The sequence below is a fragment of the Labeo rohita genome, chromosome 5 (assembly GCF_022985175.1).
Source record: "Labeo rohita strain BAU-BD-2019 chromosome 5, IGBB_LRoh.1.0, whole genome shotgun sequence".
In the NCBI taxonomy this organism is placed as follows: Eukaryota; Metazoa; Chordata; class Actinopteri; order Cypriniformes; family Cyprinidae; genus Labeo; species Labeo rohita.
This window is the reverse complement of record NC_066873.1, coordinates 27,396,812-27,415,779: the sequence shown is the minus strand read 5'-3', so window position 1 is coordinate 27,415,779 and position 18,968 is coordinate 27,396,812. Positions and strand designations below refer to the sequence as shown.

General features: G+C 35.0%; 2 protein-coding genes across 3 annotated transcripts; both read right to left on the bottom strand.

Annotated features, from left to right (window-relative positions):
• Positions 1-1,491: 1,491 nt before the first annotated feature.
• pip5kl1 (phosphatidylinositol-4-phosphate 5-kinase-like 1) lies at positions 1,492-15,830 on the bottom strand. Of its 2 annotated transcripts, XM_051110390.1 has the most exons (11): positions 14,825-15,830; positions 13,771-13,965; positions 10,533-10,583; positions 10,194-10,348; positions 8,106-8,230; positions 7,928-7,962; positions 7,779-7,834; positions 7,359-7,471; positions 7,111-7,273; positions 3,630-3,668; positions 1,492-2,525 (listed from the first exon to the last, which is right to left on the bottom strand). In XM_051110390.1, the coding sequence occupies exons 1-11, from the start codon at positions 14,837-14,839 to the stop codon at positions 2,060-2,062; spliced, it is 1,413 nt and encodes a 470-aa protein (XP_050966347.1). In that variant the 5' UTR covers positions 14,840-15,830; the 3' UTR covers positions 1,492-2,059. The 2 variants fall into 2 exon arrangements, with proteins under 2 accessions (XP_050966347.1, XP_050966348.1); XM_051110391.1 differs by lacking the exon at positions 3,630-3,668.
• An 826-nt stretch (positions 15,831-16,656) lies between these two features.
• dpm2 (dolichyl-phosphate mannosyltransferase subunit 2, regulatory) lies at positions 16,657-18,153 on the bottom strand. Its single transcript, XM_051110424.1, has 4 exons — positions 18,092-18,153; positions 17,492-17,581; positions 17,184-17,286; positions 16,657-16,772 (listed from the first exon to the last, which is right to left on the bottom strand). The coding sequence occupies exons 1-4, from the start codon at positions 18,092-18,094 to the stop codon at positions 16,717-16,719; spliced, it is 252 nt and encodes an 83-aa protein (XP_050966381.1). The 5' UTR covers positions 18,095-18,153; the 3' UTR covers positions 16,657-16,716.
• Positions 18,154-18,968: the final 815 nt, after the last annotated feature.

The following is an 18,968-nucleotide window of genomic DNA, read 5'->3' as shown; positions in this document are numbered from 1 at the left end:
TGGATGCTCATTTTAACCCCTCTTTTGTAGTGAGCCCTTTTTTGCGCATTGTGACCATTTTCAGTTTTTTAGAAAGTGCATTTAATGAAAAATAGCGATTTTAAAAAGTAGGCTGTCCTCTGTGGTCTGTGCAGGTAAACTGACCCAAATTTTAAGGATGTTAGCTTTCAGTAGGCCTATTTCTTTTTTTTTTTTTACTCCCTTAGTCATACTGTCCTGGGTCTAAAAGCCTCCTGGTGGTTTCTTTTCACACAATTTTTTTTTATTCATTAAATATTCAGTTATATACACTACCAGTCAAAAGTTTTTGGAGAGTAAGAGTCTTAATGTTTTTAAAAAAAGTCTCCTTTGCTCAACAACAATGCACAGCAAAGACATTAAAATTTTAAAATAGTTTTACTATTTAAAATAACTGCTTTCTATTTGAATATCGTTTAAAACGTATTTTATTCCTGTGATTTCATAGCTGATTTTTTAGCATCATTACTCCAGTCACATGATCCTTCAGAAATCATTCTAATATTCTGATTTGCTGCTCAGAAAACATTTATTATTATTTTATGGCGAAAGCCGCTAAGTAGAATTTTTTTCAGGTTTCTTTGATGAATAGAACGTTCAGAAGAACAGCATTTGTCTGAAATGTTTTGAATCATTATGTTTATCGTAACTTTTGATTAATTTAAAATATCCTTGCTAGATAAAAGTATTAATTTCTGTAATTTTTTCCCCAAAAAATAAACAAATGAAGAATAAACATAACAAAAATTATACTAACTCCATTTTGAATGGTATAGTGTGTAATGTTACAAAAGCTTTTTTTTTTTTCAGATAAATGCTGATCTTTGGATCTTTCTATTCATCAAAGAATCCTGAAAAATGTATGTAACTTTTAAATATCGATAATAATAATAATAATAAAAGTTTGCTTAAACAACAAATCAGCATATTAGACTGATTTCTGAAGGATCATGTGACAATAAAAACTGGAGTAATGATACTGAAAATGTAGCTTTGATCACATGAATACATTACATTTTAAAATATATTCAAATAGAAAGCAGTTCTTTTAAATAGTAAAAATATTTCAAAATTTTACTGTTTTGCTGTACTTTGGATCAAATAAATGCAGGCTTGGTGAGCAGAAAACATTAAAAATATAAAAAAATCTTACTGTTCAAAAACTTTTGACTGGTAGTGTGTGTGTGTAATACAATTATTCAAAAGATATGTATTTTCCCTACTAACCCCACAACCTATAAACTGCTCATTTAATGGCTTCCCATAAAAGAATCATTACAGCATCATACAATAAATGGAAAAATCTCCACTCTCATGATTCACGATGTCATTTCCCTTGATTCCTTCCCTTACTTCAATATATATTTTAACCACATTTTTTCATTTTTATGTCAAATGTCAATATAAATTGGTAAATTATTAAGGCAGTTTGAGGCCTTTATCTAACTCATTAAAGACGAAAAGACGCAGATATTAAACATTCTTTTTATTATACCGCTTAAATATTTCTGAAAACATTTCAATGCCCACTTATGTAGTTTCAGATTACAGTTTTTGAACGTGACAGACCGCAGGAAGGAAGTGATCCTGCTTTTGTTGATACTTTGTTATTTCTTAAAAGCTTTTCTGTCTGGGCAGCTGGTAATCAAATGGTAACAATGTACTTTTCAATGAATGGCATATATGTAACCAGTATTACATAATTCATTTATCATTTTAAAACATGCTTAAATCAAAAGTTACACTCTCCTTATTCATGTTTTAATAATGGGTTTTATCTCTATTCACAGTCATTGCACTGTTACATATGTAACCATATTAAATTAATACAACTTTTAACTTGTGCATTTTTCATGAACTACAGTGTTCCAAGAAGTACTTGCATTAGCATCGTCTGTATTCAAACAAAAATCTATAAAAAAAAAAAGTTCAAACGCCCTTAAATGTACATTCAGATCCTTTCCACTGTGTTTACATAATGAGGTATGTAAAAGCCAGGTGTGTGAACAGTGTGTCCATCTGTCATCCAAGCGCTCTTATTTTATTTGGTATGGTCCTGAACCCACTGGCACAGCCTGTGACAATAAGCTGGAGGACTGACTGTGGAGAATGACTGTCGTGGGTGTCTCAGTCTTTTCCACAGATGCTCAAGTCTCTTTTTGAATCCATAAACAGTGAAGATGTCAATTATCCCAATGAAGTAACGCTGCTCTGGTCCATCAATGACATGAAGCGGGTTCCTGAAGTTGGGCAGGAGTCTCCGGTTCTGGGCCTGGAACATTTCTAGATCGGCTGACTCTGCTCCCACCCTACTGGGTTGCTCAACTTTGTCTTCCTCAGGACTTGCGATATCCGTTTCACCATTGCCACTGTGCATTTCTGTTATGTGACACTGTGTTGATGGACAGTTTAATTCTGAGGAGAGGAGTGTGGAGTCTTCCTCTGCCACCACCCCGGGAACAGTTGGCGAAGTGGCATGCGTGGGACTGGATGATGGATTTACTGACCTAACAGCCAGTCAGAGAGGAACACAGAACAGAACAAAGAACATTAACCAACTGAATGATTACCGTCCGATGAAAATGTGTGGCTGTTGCTTGTTTCAGGGTTGAAGCTCTGTTTTTCTGCAGTAGATTATTTTACCTGAACTTTTCATGCTGTTAAATGTATACTTCACCCAAAAAAGAAAAATCTTACATCATGTACTCACCCTCATGTCCATGACTTTTTGTTTTTTGTGTGGAACACAAAAATAGATGCTTTGCAGAATGTTAAAGCTACTCTTCTCCATACAGTGAGAGTGGATGGGGACCAAAGACTATGAGTCTCAAAAAAATGCACCTTAAAGGGGTAGTTCACCCAAAAATGAAAATTCTGTCATTTATTATTCACATCGTGTCGAACCTCGTGTCGCTCCAAACCCTTAAGACCTTTGTTCATCTTTGGAACACAAATTAAGATATTTTTGATGAAATCTGACTGATTTCTGACCCTGCACAAACAGCAATGCAATTGAAACGTTCCCAGTTGAATGTGGTAGTTGCGTTGCTGTCTATGCAGCGGCAGAAAGCTCTCGGATTTCATGAAAAATATCTTAATTTGTGTTCCAAAGATGAGCGAAGGTCTTACGGGTTTGGAACGACATGAGGGTGAGTAATTGATGACAGAATTTTTATTTTTGGGTGAACTGTCCCTTTAAACGTAGCCCATACTGAAGTCATATGTTAACTTTGTGTGAGGAACAGACTAAAATTTCAGTCGTTGTTCACTGAAAGGCACAGAAAAGAACAGTTACTATGCATCTTTTGGAAAAGAGCAGCTTGGACATTCTGCTATATTTCCTTTTGTGTTCTTTAGAAAAGACAAAGTCACACAGGTTTCAAAAGACATGAGAATGCGTAAATGAAAATGATTTCCACCACTTTTTGGGTAATCCTTTAATTTAAATGATGAATAAATGCAGTAAATGAGATGATGTTTAAAGAATAATGGAATGGTAGTAACAAGGACACGAATGGTTATTGTAGTTTAGTTTAGTCTTTTAGTTTTTGTTATTTCTTTGAGACATTACTTTGAAAATGACATTGAAGCTAGATATGATAGCTACATGCCTGCCTGCCAATGGCCGTTTGGAGAAGAAAGAGAAGGATCTGGAAACAGAGGTGAACATGAACATTCACAGTCAGGGTAAAGCCTGTTATCCTTAAATACTGAACTAAACTAGAGATAAAAGAGGCAGCAAAAAGAAAAGTCTTGAAGAAAATATTGTCTCTGAACCATGAGAACAATGAAAGCATGAGCAAACATCAGTATTTTGCATTTAATCATATAAAGCTGAAAACGGTCGTCTATGTGGATCTCAGCAGTCAAGCATGAACAGTTCATTCAAATGACTGTGTGGGACAGTGGTGACCAGCTGAAAGTATCTGTGTGTCATCTGTGTCAAAAATAGAATTTTTAAACAATTATTAATGCCAAATTACATTAACCTTAATACTTCAATAAATGTGTATATTATAGGGGTGTGTGATAATGACAAAAAATGATATTTCAATATTTTCTGGATTTTTGTCGCTAATGATAATTAGATGATATTTTACTGAGCGTGTCATTGTGCTGGTACTCTTGTGGTGGACTCACAAAGCTTTTGATACCTTTCATATTCTGTGCACTGATTAGTGCAGGAGTAACAAAAATTCACTTTTCCAATAAATTTAAATAGATTTTTACCCTTTATGGCCATTGTAAAAGCTCTTGTAAAACTTTGCTCTTGATTGATCATTTGGACGTGTTTGTGCCGTGACTCGACTCTCGATTTATCCATTTAAGTCCTACCTCGACACATAGTGATGGGACCATCTAGACACACTAGTTATTGAGCGGATGCCAACCTTTGTATTTATGTTTGTGAGTCAGAGTAGTTAGCGGCGTTTTACGCTGAAGATGTTATTTTCTTTAATTTTTTTTGTTTAGTTTAGTCTTGATTTGGGGCTAGCTAGAGAATTTATGTTTTATTATTTTCTTTCTTTTAGCACCGCTCTTGTCCCTCACTTTTGTTGTCTTTCTTTTGTATATAATTTGTAAATAGATTATTGTTGGGTTCTGACGGTATCTCGGGTTTATTGTTTATATGGTTAACAAATATTCTTATCAGGAGCTATGTAAAAGTGAATAACAGAGAACCTCACTAAACGTAACATTCTGAATCCGATTGCCTCTGTCTGTTTTTCTTTAGTCACACACATCCACACTTCCAAAGCAGAGAAAAGTAATTAGCTTGTTTGTTTTTTTTTATTAACTATTTAATTTATGATGTTACCTCCCAAAACCCTAGATGCCAAAATTAGGGAGTCGTAACAGCCATTTTTACCTTTATAGGGCCAGTTTTTTCTAACTTAATTAAATGTATGCATCATCTTTTCCCAGATAGCACACGCACGTCTGCAAGATGTCTGTTAAAGATCACTTGATCTGGATGTGCTGTGATGCATCTGCTGTGTACAAACATCTGACAGACGTCTGTAAGATGTCAGTTTTACATATATTCTAAGTCATAAACATCTTGAAGACATTTAATAGATGTCTATTTGACATCTGATAGGAAACATCCTATAGACGTATTGCAGTTGAGCAAACACTCTAAAAAATACATCTTCCAGATGTAAATTCAGAAGTCTCCGTGATGCATATGTGATATCAGGGTTGTGTCAAATTTTTTTATTTAATTAATAAATTCAAATAGTATAATAGACACTGTAGGGCTTCCAATCAAATCCCTGATAGCACACACACATCTGGAAGACGTCTATTTGACGTCTGCATTTACATCTGGAAGATGTATTTTTTAGAGTGTTTGCTCATCTGCAAAGCGTCTATAGGATGTTTCCTATCAGATGTCAAACTGATGTTTGTGATTTAGAATGTATGTAAAACTGACATCTTATAGACATCTGTCAGATTTTTGTACACAGCAGATCAAGCAATCTTTAACAGACATCTTGCAGACGTATGTGTGCTATCTGGGATGAAAATCCATAATGTTTAGATGGTTAAAAAAATCGTCACTAGGTGGCGTCATATTCATTGTCATTGAGTGTTTCTTTTAACCGATTTGTTCAAAGGGCTGATTGATTCAGTAATGAAACACCATAGTGTGTTGCTCAGAGATGCAAAAACAGTTCTGTTGTGGGTTTGTTTGGAGCTATTTTCATTGTCAAAATACAGCAAGAACAAAAACTTGTCTAAAATGTAAATCACTTAATATTAACTTCTTGTTTATTAAGCTGTTCAATGTTGATATTTGGAGAAAATTTGTGTGATAATAACTACAGAGTGTTTTCATGATCTGTCACGAAACATAAACAATGCCAGTGAACTGAATGAAACTCGCATATTTTGCTGATTATTGCTGCTGAAAATGGTCAATTATTGTCATGTTTTGGACTGTACTAATCAGTTGTACTGGGAAAAAACATTTGGAGTACTATAGACTGCCAAAAGTTATAACAAATCAAGGAAAAGAGTGCAAAAAAACTGTCTGAGGAACAAAAGGCTTTTGTGGTTGGTCAAACTGAATCAGGATTTCCAGGGCAAGAATCTTGACAACATCTGTGTTTGTTCTTATAATTTCCGGTCAGGTGAGTAAAATATTAGGCTAATATCTTAATTAATACTGCTCAAACATATCTTTACCACCTATTAACTTAGTTTGTCAAAATATTGCAGCCTTTCCTGCTTACTAAGTTCATTACCTATATGATTCATTAGCTTCCACACATTTTTTTCATGGTTTAGACAGTATAAATTAGCAGAACATATTCAGTAGTATATTAACCGTGCAATCCATGCTGTTGTTTACTGTACATCCGAGTATCTCCAATATGGCCACGCATCCGGGTAACCGACCAAATTGTGATGTAAGTGCAAACCCTCTATATCAGATGATATAAATATAAAAGACATATAAAATTCATACTGCAACATTTTTGCCCCCTTATCTTGTATTTTGAGGGAATTCTAAATGTATTATAATAGATTAAATCATGCAGTAAATACATGAACTCTAAATGTGCTTGTGCGGTAGTCTAACCTATATCTCATAGTGTATGCTTGCACTCTGGACGTGTTTTTGTTCAATTTCTGTGATATACTCAATAATGTCAAGTTACAAATGATCGCACACCCCTAAAGTGTGAAAAGATATTCATCTTCACTCTCCACTTTCTATTCAGCATATTTTCTAAGTACTTATAAACACGTTGAAATAACACTTGAGATAAGAAACACATTTTAGGCCTACATAATACTGGCATCTCCTTTAAGAAAGTTTCCATTCACTATAAATAACTGTCTGAAGCTTTTTAAGAAGTGCTCACACCTGACAGAGAACAGTAGTGTTCCTTTTTTTGTTTAATGACGTAATAACACCAACTTCCCTTAAGTAGTAACAATAAAATGTACTTTTGTAGAGATTTAGGTTATTTTGATCTTATTTAAACAATGTCACCAGCAAACCTTCATTAAAACATATTTGTAAATGTCTGTGTTTGTTTGTGGATGACTATATGCATGATATCCAAAACTTGTTCTCACTTTTTGGCACGCATGATGAGTGTTGCGAAAGAGAGACTCTGGCTGAGTTCATCTTGGTGCAGGGGCTGCTGGGCCAGCAGGAGGCTGTAGTCAAGCACATTGAGCGTCTGAAGAAAGGCAGTGTCAATCTCCACCTGACGCACGAGCCAAGGGCGCTGCTGATCTGTTATACAAACAAGGAGCCGTATTGAATGTGTTGCACGTGGAAGTCTAAATACCCTCATTCACCTACAATGAAGTGAGCTTACCTAACTGAATGAACTGTCCTTCAAAATTAAGATCCTTCAAAACAACAATGATCTGGCTTCCTTCAGGCGCTGGGTCCGTCCACCGGCTCACCTCACAGCCTTTTATATCATACCTTAAACATTAAGAGAAAAGGGTGAATGTAAAACTAGGGGGAAGGGTAATGGAGAAGAAGGTGGGAGTGATGGATTGATCATTATTCTTACCATTAACGCAAGTCAATAGTAACAGCTAAAAGGAAAAGCAATTTAATTCCCAATAATTGCAAGGCTGTGAATTACAGTAAGTCAAGATGTCATCTTCTGTGGCGTACTCTCACATATGTGATGGCGAGATTAGAAACATGAAATATTTATATGATTGATAATGGAAGAATCGATAACACTTTGCTGTTTCCGTTTATAACATGGCATGAGTCTTACCTTGCTGTGATTCTGTCATCAGGGTAAAAGACACTTTGCATCACAATAAAGTACTTCTGCATACAAAAGAAACATGTTCTATAACATGTATTTTCAGGGTTCATAACAAGTTTAACAGGAAATTTTAAAATGTTAAATTAAATAATTACCATTCTCTGATGTGCAATTTTGATCCTGTGAACACCTGCCATGAATAAAGCATGACAATTTCTTACATAGATGCAATAAAGACAAACATTCAGAGTTTTAAGGCTTGTTGTGTAAATTATTATGAGTTACATTTTCAAATTGGTGGATAATTTAATTTAATAGCTTCCTGGTTCTTACCTAAAAATTTGACGAGCAGAGAGTGTGGGTACTTCTCCAAATGTTCTATGTAGATTCTCAAGTTAGACAAGAGAAATCGCACTTCTCTTTTACTCTGTGTCTTTAAGAAGAACCGTTTGTCATTACTAAAAAAGGACAGAGAAATATGTGTTAATAGACCTTTGGTTTGATATCAAACTAACATATTGATATTATAAAGTTTACTTACAGATATGCATCTGATATATACTATATAGTTTAAAAGTTTGGTCAGTGAAATATTTTAAGCTTTTAATAGTTACACTTATAAAAATGACCCCGTTCAAAAGTGTACAGATGCTTGATTCTTAATACTGTGTTGCTACCTGAATGATTCACAGCTGTGTTTTTTTGTTTGTTTGTTTAGTGATAGTTGTTCATGAGTCCCTTGTTTGTCCCGAACAGTTAAACTGCCAGGTCTCACAAATTCTTTGGTTTTTCAGCATGTTTGTGTATTTGAACCCTTTCCAACAATGACTGTATGATTTTGAGATCATCTTTTCACACTGAGGACAACTAAGAGACTCATATGCAACTATTACAGAAGGTTCAAATGCTCACTGATGCTCCAGAAGGAAGCACGATGCAATAAGGACCCGGGGTGTAAACTTTTGAACAGAATGAAGATATGTACATTTTTATCATATATATATTTTTCATTTAGTACTTCAAATACACAAAAATGCTAAAAAAACAAAAAATATGTGGGACCTGAAGGATTTTTCTGAAAAACAGCGGGCAACTGTTCAGGACAAGCAAGAGACTCGTGAACAACTATCACTAAAACAAACACAGCTGTGGATCTTCAGGTAACAACTCAGTATTAGGAATCAAGTGTATGTAAACTTTTGAACAGGGTCATGCATTTTGTATGACCCCTCTTATTTTGGTAAAATAATTAACATTTTGCAGATTCTTCAAGGTGTATGTAAACTTTTGACTTCAACGGTATATAATCATAAATATTTTCACAATTAAAAAAAGGTTTTCTCTCCTAATATACTTCAGAATGTAATGGATTTCTGTACAGCAAGTTGAATTTTCATTAGCCTTTATCCATTTAGCATCAGTCTTCCGTGTCACATGATCCTTCAGAAATCAGTCTAATGTGCTGATTTCCTGCTTAAGAAACATTTCTTGTTATCACCAATGTTGAAAACAGTTGTGTTGCTTAATACTTATGTAGAAATCATGATAGTCTTTTCTTTTGATTATTTAATGAAAAAATCCTAAAGAATTTTGGCAACAATGTACAAAAGCCTTCACTGTCATTTTTGATCAATTTAATCCATCCTTGCTGAATAATATATATATGCCTCATGTGTAGCACTCCAAAATGTAGCGCCGTTGCGCTGCAGGTGTCCCGAGTTCGATCCAAGCTTGTGGACCTTTCCTGATCCCACCCCCTTTTCTCTCTCCCACTTTGCTTCCTGTCCAAATACACTGTCCTATCTAAATAAAGGCATAAAAACCTCAAATATAAACCTTAAAAAAAAAAGGAAGGCTTGTCCCCACCACTTTTTTAGCCAGGGTTGATACTGTCCCCACCATTTTTTTAACATCTCACGACACAGATGTAGTAATGCTGATGAAACATTCATTTCTGTTAAATAAGATTTGATCTGGCGCCTAAATCTACTGTTTCTAAAATCATGCTGAATGTTTGTTGCGATGTTATTAGTGACAGAATGTTGTCAGTGCGGTTCGTCTTCACACGAACGCTTCAATCTATTGCTTAATGAGTTCTATTCATTAAGCAATACCCCCCCCAAACACACACTCCTGTCCCACCCATTTTTTAAAACAAAGTTACACCACTGTATGTAACAGAATTATAAATGTGGCAGAAATCATGCTAAAACTACTATGTTCCAGTTATCATACATGCAGTTTCTATAGTGCAAAAATCTATCAAAAAGGCTATTTAAACTGCAGTACAGTCCTTCTTATACACGTCATATTGAGCTATGTGATTTCCCCTATTTATATTTCTATGAGTGGCCTGCTACTCCTCCTTATGCTGTGTCCGGTGCATATGCTTCTGTATGTGAAGCATTTGTGCTGACTCACGTTAGGAAGAAGTCTGCCTTGCTCTTGGAATTGCTGATGAATTGCAGGTAGCTGCCTTCGGAGGAGAGAGACTGCTGATATTCCTTCTCTGTCATCCCCAGGGAGCGCCGCAGGCTGGCAAAAACCGGCCCAGCGTACGTCTCCATCCTGAAGTCCTTCACACAGTCACAAACAGAACAGAAGTGATTCAGTAGAAATTCTACAGAAATTTCTTATGTATGAATCAAACAAAACAAGCACTTTCTCAACAATTGCTTAGTCATTACGTCACATTTTGTCTGGTACAGTAGAAGATGCTAAAATTATAGTAAGTAGTGTTCACTTTTTCCTTTACCATACCTTATGGATTTGAGTAACCTCAAGACTATAGTCATCCTCAGACAGCTCATCCTAAAAAACAAAATATATGACAGATAATGAAAAGTCCTCATAGTTGATTACATGCTTTTGTAGGTAATGTTTTTCTTTTTGTTGTTAAGTGTGTGAGAGAAACAGTTGCAAAAGAGCTTTGACCCCTAGACAACAGGCGGCACATTCATGCATCATACTGCTGCATAAGCAGACTGGATTCAATAGAATCAGGTGTCTGCAACATCATGTGTGTGTGTGTGTGTGTGTGTGTGTTTGTTAGTGAGCAAGCACATGACCATGAGTGCAAGAACCACACTACAAAATGGGTTGAGTAGTTAATAATCAGGGGATGTGTTTGCCTCATAGACTTTGTGTGAGTTTGTGTGAAAATAGCAATAGAAAGCTATGTTGAAAAAAAGGGGGAAGTGTCAACATCAAAGTCTATCCATGGGTGTTAACACAATTCACATTCTGGTAAAATCAAGTTTATTATATCTGAGTACATTTTTAATGTGTAATGGGTCTTAAAACACTTTAACCTCAACTATACTCTAGGGCTGGGTAAAAAAAAAAAAAAAAAAAAGATTTTAATGAACTGTCATTTTTATAAATTTAAATTTTTTTAAAAAAAATTCTTAAATACCAAGAATCACTTAGTCTAGCCTGTTTCCATAAAATAAATGCAATAAGCTTTTGATATAAAACAAAGTCTCAGATTTCAAACTCTGTCCAATTTATTATAATATTCAAACAATAAATGCCATTTTGATGTGTTTAATGTGGAGCAACAAATCGCTGTATCGACAATTTTAAGTTAAAACCCACCCTTACTATATTCACAAAATAACAGGAGATCGGTTATCTTAGTGCTTTCATAGAACAGTTTACAACATAAAAAGGCATATTTTTTCACAAAAAACTAAAATTCATTAATTACTTAAGTTCCCTGACATATACAGTAAATAAAGCATTGAGTCGCGTTCTAAGCTGTTGTAAATTACTCTGCAAACATACACCTTTGTTTACATCTGTGTGCTGCTCAGCAACCACTTTGCTGCAACCACAACCATTTCTTAGGAACTACATTGTTTGGCGGAAGAATAATGTTTTTTATTAATATCATTACACTTTATTTGCTCTGTTTATTTTGTGAAACCTTACTACGTATATGGAATAACTTTTATAAAAGCAATAAGCCCCATGAAGACGTGGTTTACAGTGAATTTATAACAGCTTCGTGTCATGCCTAACAATGCCCCTTAGCTGTTATAAATTCACTGTAAACCATGGTTTTTTGGGGCTTATTGCTATATTATAAAACTGATAGTTCTGGTTCTTGAATCTGATTGGCTGAGCCGCGTTTGAAGCTGTTGTAAATTACTCTACAAACATACACCTTAGTTCACATTTATGTGTTCCTCTGCAACCACTTTGTTGCAACCACAACTGTTTCTGAGGATCTACATTGTTTGGTGGAAGAATACTGTTTTTTATTAATATCATTACACTTTATTTGCTTTCTATAAAAGCAATAAGCCCTGTGAAGCCGTGGTTTACAGCCATTTTCTGCTTCAATTTATGCCTAACGCACCTTAGCTGTTATAAATTCACTGTTAACCACGGCTTCTTGGGGTTTATTGCTTTTATAATAGTTATATACATGTAATGATATAAATAAAAAACAAGTATTCTTCCACCAAACAATGTAGTTCCTCAGAAACAGTTGTGGTTGCAACAAAGTGGTTGCCGAGCAACACATACGTAAACAAAGGTGTATGTTTGTAGAGTAATTTACAACAGCTCTGAACATGGCTCAACCAATCAGAATCAAGGATCGGAACTATCTGTTTTATAATAGTTATTTTAGCACAGCTTTACCATCTTATTGTCAGCATCCAGGACCAGAACTATTCAATTATATCTTGTATGGTTTTACCATACTAAAAATGTAGTCAGGGATGCCAACTGGGAGACCTCTTGTCTTATCCTGTTTTGCTGGAGGCCCTGTCTTTTTTTTAGGCATCTGCAAATGCCACAGTCACTGCGGTTTATTATCTATTATCATAATAAGAAAATTGATTTATAGAAAGCATTGCAATGCTACATGAATAATCTATGAAACATTGTAAATGTGACAAGCCTATGTGGAAAAAAATGAATCATGCACATACAGTACCACGCTCACTCTATAATACACTAAAGCTTATTTGCTTACAGTAAGTCCTTTCCCCAGCTGCAATCTAAATTGTTTCTTTTCCATGTTTTAAGAAAGCCACTGATTTCTGCTTTAACATTTCTGCCCCTGTGGCACTACCATGCACTGAGGACTACTGCATTGTTTGAATTCTGTCCCTCCTCCCCAATGCGTGCAGTACAATGGTGTTTGTTACCGAAACACTTGGTTATTCTTCCACATCCTCTGCTCTGTTACTCTTGAGCAAATTACCAGGATAAAAACAGCTCTAATCAAGCTAAAACATTGTAATATGGTGCCACTTCAGTGCCACAAACACACAGTCTCCATGGAAAGATCAGACTAAATAAGGTCCTCTCTATGGAGCTTGCCCTCATACTAATTAATGGTAAATGGAACATGACTGTCTCCTTGGAGGTCTTTGATCATGCCAAAGCTATTGCCTCTCACATTTTATTTCAATATGCATTTCAACATTAAAAATGTAATGTGAGCTGAACTATTTATTTCCTTGTGATTCTATTTCGGTTTTGTTTTCATAATTCCAAACCTGTTTGATTGCAATGATCTGTGACTTCTGATACATTTAGACAAATATGTTGATATCAGTATGAGTGGTCAGTATGGGTGGTAGATGAACACTAGCTGATATTAGATTTGCATAACATCTTTCGATAAAACTGATTAAGGAAAAGAAAAATCTAAAAATTAAGAGGCAAAAATCTATAATACCTTCTATTTTATGACTTTATTATATCTGTACTTTATCTGCTCTGGATGCTCCTATTACAAAGACAAATTCTTAGTGTGTGTGTAACTTTCTTGGCAATAAAACTCATTCTGATTCTGATACTGATTCAAGAAAATTGTATATGTTTTATATATCTTGTCCACAGACCCCTAGGAGTCCACAAACTGATCAAAACGCTCTAACTGCACCTTTCCCATTGTAATTTTTTTCTTTAGGTTGGGAGAAGTGATATTCAATAGGGACTGGATGAGGTGTATGTTCATAAACATGGGTATACTCACAGGTAAAGGGTTGTCAATGGTGTTCTGCACAGCGGCACACAGCCCTTCCTTCATCATACAGGTGAGACTGTAAAACTCATGCTGCTGGTCGATCTCAAACAGACCCAGGAGTTTCCATTGCTGCCTCAGTCTTCCCCAACGTCTCCTTTTCACTGTACGACCGTGTCGGTTCACACCTGGCCCTGACATCTCCATCTACAACATACATTAGACATGTACTTATATACAGTACACCAGTTTTACTAGAAACCACATGCATTACCACACATATTTGAGACATGCATATATTTTACTGCACTCTACTCATGTTATAATGACAGAGGGATCTGTCATTATCTTGAAACTGCATAAGGTCTCCCTGACAACACAACAACAGACCAAAATCAGTTTCTGTTCAAGTGTTTTAGAGGTCATTTAGACAGGGAAAAAATATTAGTAATCCTTCATTAGTAGTGAATGCAGCACCAACATGGGAGAGCAGAGCACCTGTCATAGCACAAGTCTGACATGCCATCATCTGCAATAAATGCAGTGTTCCTTTAAGACACTAGTGTGTTTTTTGCAACATGAGGAAATCATATTTGCAAAAAAAAATTTGCCTCACAGTTCAACCAGTGTGCATTTAATTTGTCCTCTCAGGTGTCATGTGCCTAAATGGGTTTTTCAGCCCTGTACACTGAGTGCCAGAGAAATTTCAGACATGACTTTGTTTTCAGTGATGGTAATCAGGTGTTCTGAATAAAGAAATTCAATTTTTCAATATCAGCCTTCAGCCTTTTTCCTCTCTAAATGCAGCCTGGGATTTAAAAAGACCTCTGTCATCAGCTCCTCACATGAAGTGCAGATTTAAGATCAAGCCCAAGTCCAAAATAATGTATATGTTTATTATTCTGAATCGGACAACGAGGCTAGTATTTAATGAAGATTCTAACTAACAAGTATTTAAACAGGAAGAACTAGTCGGACATGTCAAGGGAACTTGGGTTTACCTTCAGTTCGATAAAATATCAAAAACAAGGTCTTTTTGTCTATTAAAAACATGTTGTACACGTACCTCAGTGCGATTCATAGCGGGTCCTCTAGTACATGTCCTCGTCCGTCGGCCGGGTCGTGGATGGGGAGATCAGCGCATTCTTTCTGTCCTCGTGTGACATGACACGGCCAGTGTGTGGATGAGCAGCTCGACTCGAGTCTCCCATCAGAAACAGCGCGACTGCAGCGGCCCATCCCACACCACAAACACCCTCACTGCCGCTCTGTGCTTAGTTACGGAATACACGGACCTCAACCACCAGTAGACAAATACTCGAACACAAACAGCCAAAACAAAGTGTTGATAGTACACTGATATTTTACACATATTTACATATCACAACTTTATATACATACATAGACTACCAGTCAAAAGTTTTTGAACAGTCAGATTTTTAAAGAGGTGTCTTCTGCTCACCAAGCCTGCATTTATTTGATCCAAAATACAGAAAAACATAAACATATTTTTATATATTTTTACTATTTAAAATACCTGTTTGTTTTCTAAAATGTAATTTATTCCTGTGATTTCAATGGCAATTTTTTACCATCATTACTCCACTCACATGATCCTTCAGAAATCATTCTAATACTAATAATAATTCTTGCTGCTTATTATGTTGAGTAGAGTTTTTTTCAGGTTACAGCATTCATCTGAAATCTTTTGTAACATTATAAATGTCTTTATTATCACTTTTGAGCAATTTAAAGCATCCCTGCTAAATAAAAGTAATAATTTCTATCATTTCTTTCCCCCAAAAAACTGACTCCACTATACTGACTATAAGCTTTTAAATGGTGAAGCGTATCATGTAATGGTAAAGCCTTTTATTTCAAATAAATGCTAATCTTTGGATCTTTCTATTCATCAAAGAATCCTGAAACGTGAAATGTACTCAATGTTGTTAATAACAATTATAAATAATATCTCCTGAACAGCAAATCAGCATATTATAATGATTTCTGAAGGATCACGTGACACTGATGACAAGAGTAATGATGCTGAAAATTTAGCTTTGACCACAGGAATAAATTACATTTTAAAATAAATTCAAATAAAAAAAGTTATTTTAAACAGTAAAAATATTTTGCTGTACTTTGAATCATTGAATCATGTTATAAATACACAGTAACATTATCTATCTATGATGATATACACCCTTACAAAGAAAAAAAAAATCAGCCTTAGGAACCTAAACTTTCAAGAGTGTATGAAAAGCATTGTACATGATAAACAGACAGATAGATAGATATGCTATACATATAAAATACCACAAATAAACACAGCATTATAAAAAAGTTAAGCATACTTCTATTCATTTCAGTGCAGAATTGTTTATTTTATTACAGAAACTACAGATTACTCTCTCATTCTTTCTATATTGTTGTCCTGAATTATTTTGCTGCTAGAAGCAAGCACTCCAGCTTATAAATACATCTATTTACAACAAAAGAACAGTTGAAATTCCTCAACTTAAGCATAACTAAATAAAAAGAAAAACTCCGTATTCTATTTAGATGTCATCCAGATACAAACTATACACATATGTGCCCTATCTCTTAGGTGTTGAAATTGTTTTCATTTATTTTTTGCTTTTACCTCCCTGACTACAGGAAGAATTCTCCAAAGCTGAACATGTCACAGACAGTGTGGCCTTCAGTCAAGGTTCTGGCCATTGGATACACAAAGCTCAAACAGACTACTGTGCAGCTACATGTTCAGTACTGCTTTGGCTATTAATGAAATTTATTTTGTTATTTGTTTTAAGGACCACCTAACATGTCTAATAACTGGAATCCAAGAGAGCAGCTTTGGAGTTGATCTTCACGTGGCTGTGTACAGGAAGCGGTACATGAGTGAAATCAACACAGCTCGTTCTTGTGACCAGATGAATCACAACAGCCTGGAGAGTCTTAATCACTTTTCTTAGGTTTTCGATTCTTCCATGTTACCACCCCTATGAAGGTACCTGAACAAACACAAGGGTAAATTTGGTTACTAGAGTAGCCGTAGAAAATGAAAGACCAAGAGAAAACATTTATGCATTTATCAGATGCTTTTTTCCAAAGTGACAAAAGTGGAACAAAAGCAATTTGCCAACAATATTTACAATATACAATGGCAGGTTTATTAGACAAGTAGATCAGGAACCAAGCTAGAGAGCAGGAGAAATGCACAGAAGAAAAAGAAGTGGTTTTTGTGCGCAAGTACATTGGTTTAAAAGTGTGGGGTGGTCAAGTGTTTGCGGAAGATGCGTCTTCTGCTGCTTCTTGAAAGATGTGATCGTCTCTGCAGTTCGGAAGACGTTTTTAATATAATTTATAACATTTTATATGTGACATACTACTAACATATTTATGATGATGGATTGTTTGCTTACCAACAAAAAGTAAGAGGATTAATGCTGCAACCCCAGGAAGTATGACTGAATATTCTCGTGGAAGGAAATAGCTGTGGATCACATGGTCACTGTCTACGAAAGGCTGGAACAAGGGCAGAAGAGTCTGCATCAGTGTTGCATCACTTCAGTATCATATTTTCAGTAGCATATGAAACAGAACATGTTATGGGCGGTGTCATCAGTTTGAAAAACTGCAAAACACATTTCTGTCATTTAAATGTTGTTAAAGTTTAACTAGCGCACGCGCACACACACACACACACACACACACACACACACACACTTACCAAGACTATGACCCAAAGGGTGTAATATGTAAACAGTAACAGGCTAAAACCAACAAGTCCAAAACCAACAGCTTGATCTGCTCCGGTTGCCTGAAAAAAATGTTTTTAAATGCAAAATTACATTTCATATGTGTCATTTAATAAAAAATGTAAACATATTATAACAAACATAAAATATTAAAACAAAATAAATAATTAATCTTTGAGGAATTAATGTTGTCTTTTACCACTGAAAGAAATTTTTTTTATTAAGTTTATTAAGGCACAAATTCACTAGTGGTGTGTTTATGAAAAAAGGGTGTTTACGTCTGGATCTCTTTGGCACGTCAAATTATTCATTAGCTGTCATAAAGCACTGAACAAATATATTTAAATGAACAAATAATAACTATTTTGTATTAGTATATTATTTATTTTGTCTAATTACGGACTGTACAGTGTGAAACTCTTGTGTAGCTAAATAATCATCATATTAACTATAAAGTTAGACAGGTTACAACTAGGAACAACACGACAACCTACAAATAAGCGTAATATTAATACATATACAAACGAACGAAAAAAATATAACATTTCGACGTGTATTTCAGATCATCTTACCATTATGAACGTGTCACTTCCGCATGCAGCCAAAACGTCTGATTTTGAAATCTACTTCCGACTAACACCGGAAGTCGTGGTGGGAATTGTAGTTTTTTGTTTTTGTTTTTTAATCTCTAAATGTTCTGTTCCAGCACACGAGGGCGCTCAAAGACAGATAATTACGGGTTAGAAGACGCGCTAAACGTACATTTCATACTAATATATGATCTTTTTTTGTAGCTGAGACCGGGGATCGGGTGAGTTATAACCAGTTATACCTGTTATAACTGAACTATAATAGTGAAAAAAGCACATCCTCCTACATGATACAGCAGCAGATTAAAGCCTATTAAAAATGTAGGTGATGTTAGATGGCAGATCTGGTATCATGTGGTTATCTTGTTTAATTTGATATATAGCAATGTCAACATGTCAAATATACTACGTTAAACTGTCACAGGAACTAAGACTGAACAAAGTAGGACAGTTTGTAGACCAACTATATTTTGTTTCAGCTTCATTACTACAGATAATGTAATCCTTTATTATTATTATATGCCTAATTGTCCTGTTTCAAACTGTACATTACACATTTATTTTAACTAAAAATAAATATTAGCAAACATGTATTCTGTATAATGGCAATAAAAAATACATTTGTCACAAGTAAATCATTCATCATGCCTGTTTAATAGCTGGATGTTGTTAAATAAATCACACAACAAATGATTTATTATTATACCCAACTTTATCTTTATTTCCCCAAAATAATACATACAGATAACCTCACCTGACAGTTACATTAAAGAAAGAAACATTCACATTTGAGTGTAGAAATATAATTCCGGTCCATTGTTAGAAAGTATCCTCTCCATGCATGAAAGCAAACAAAAGA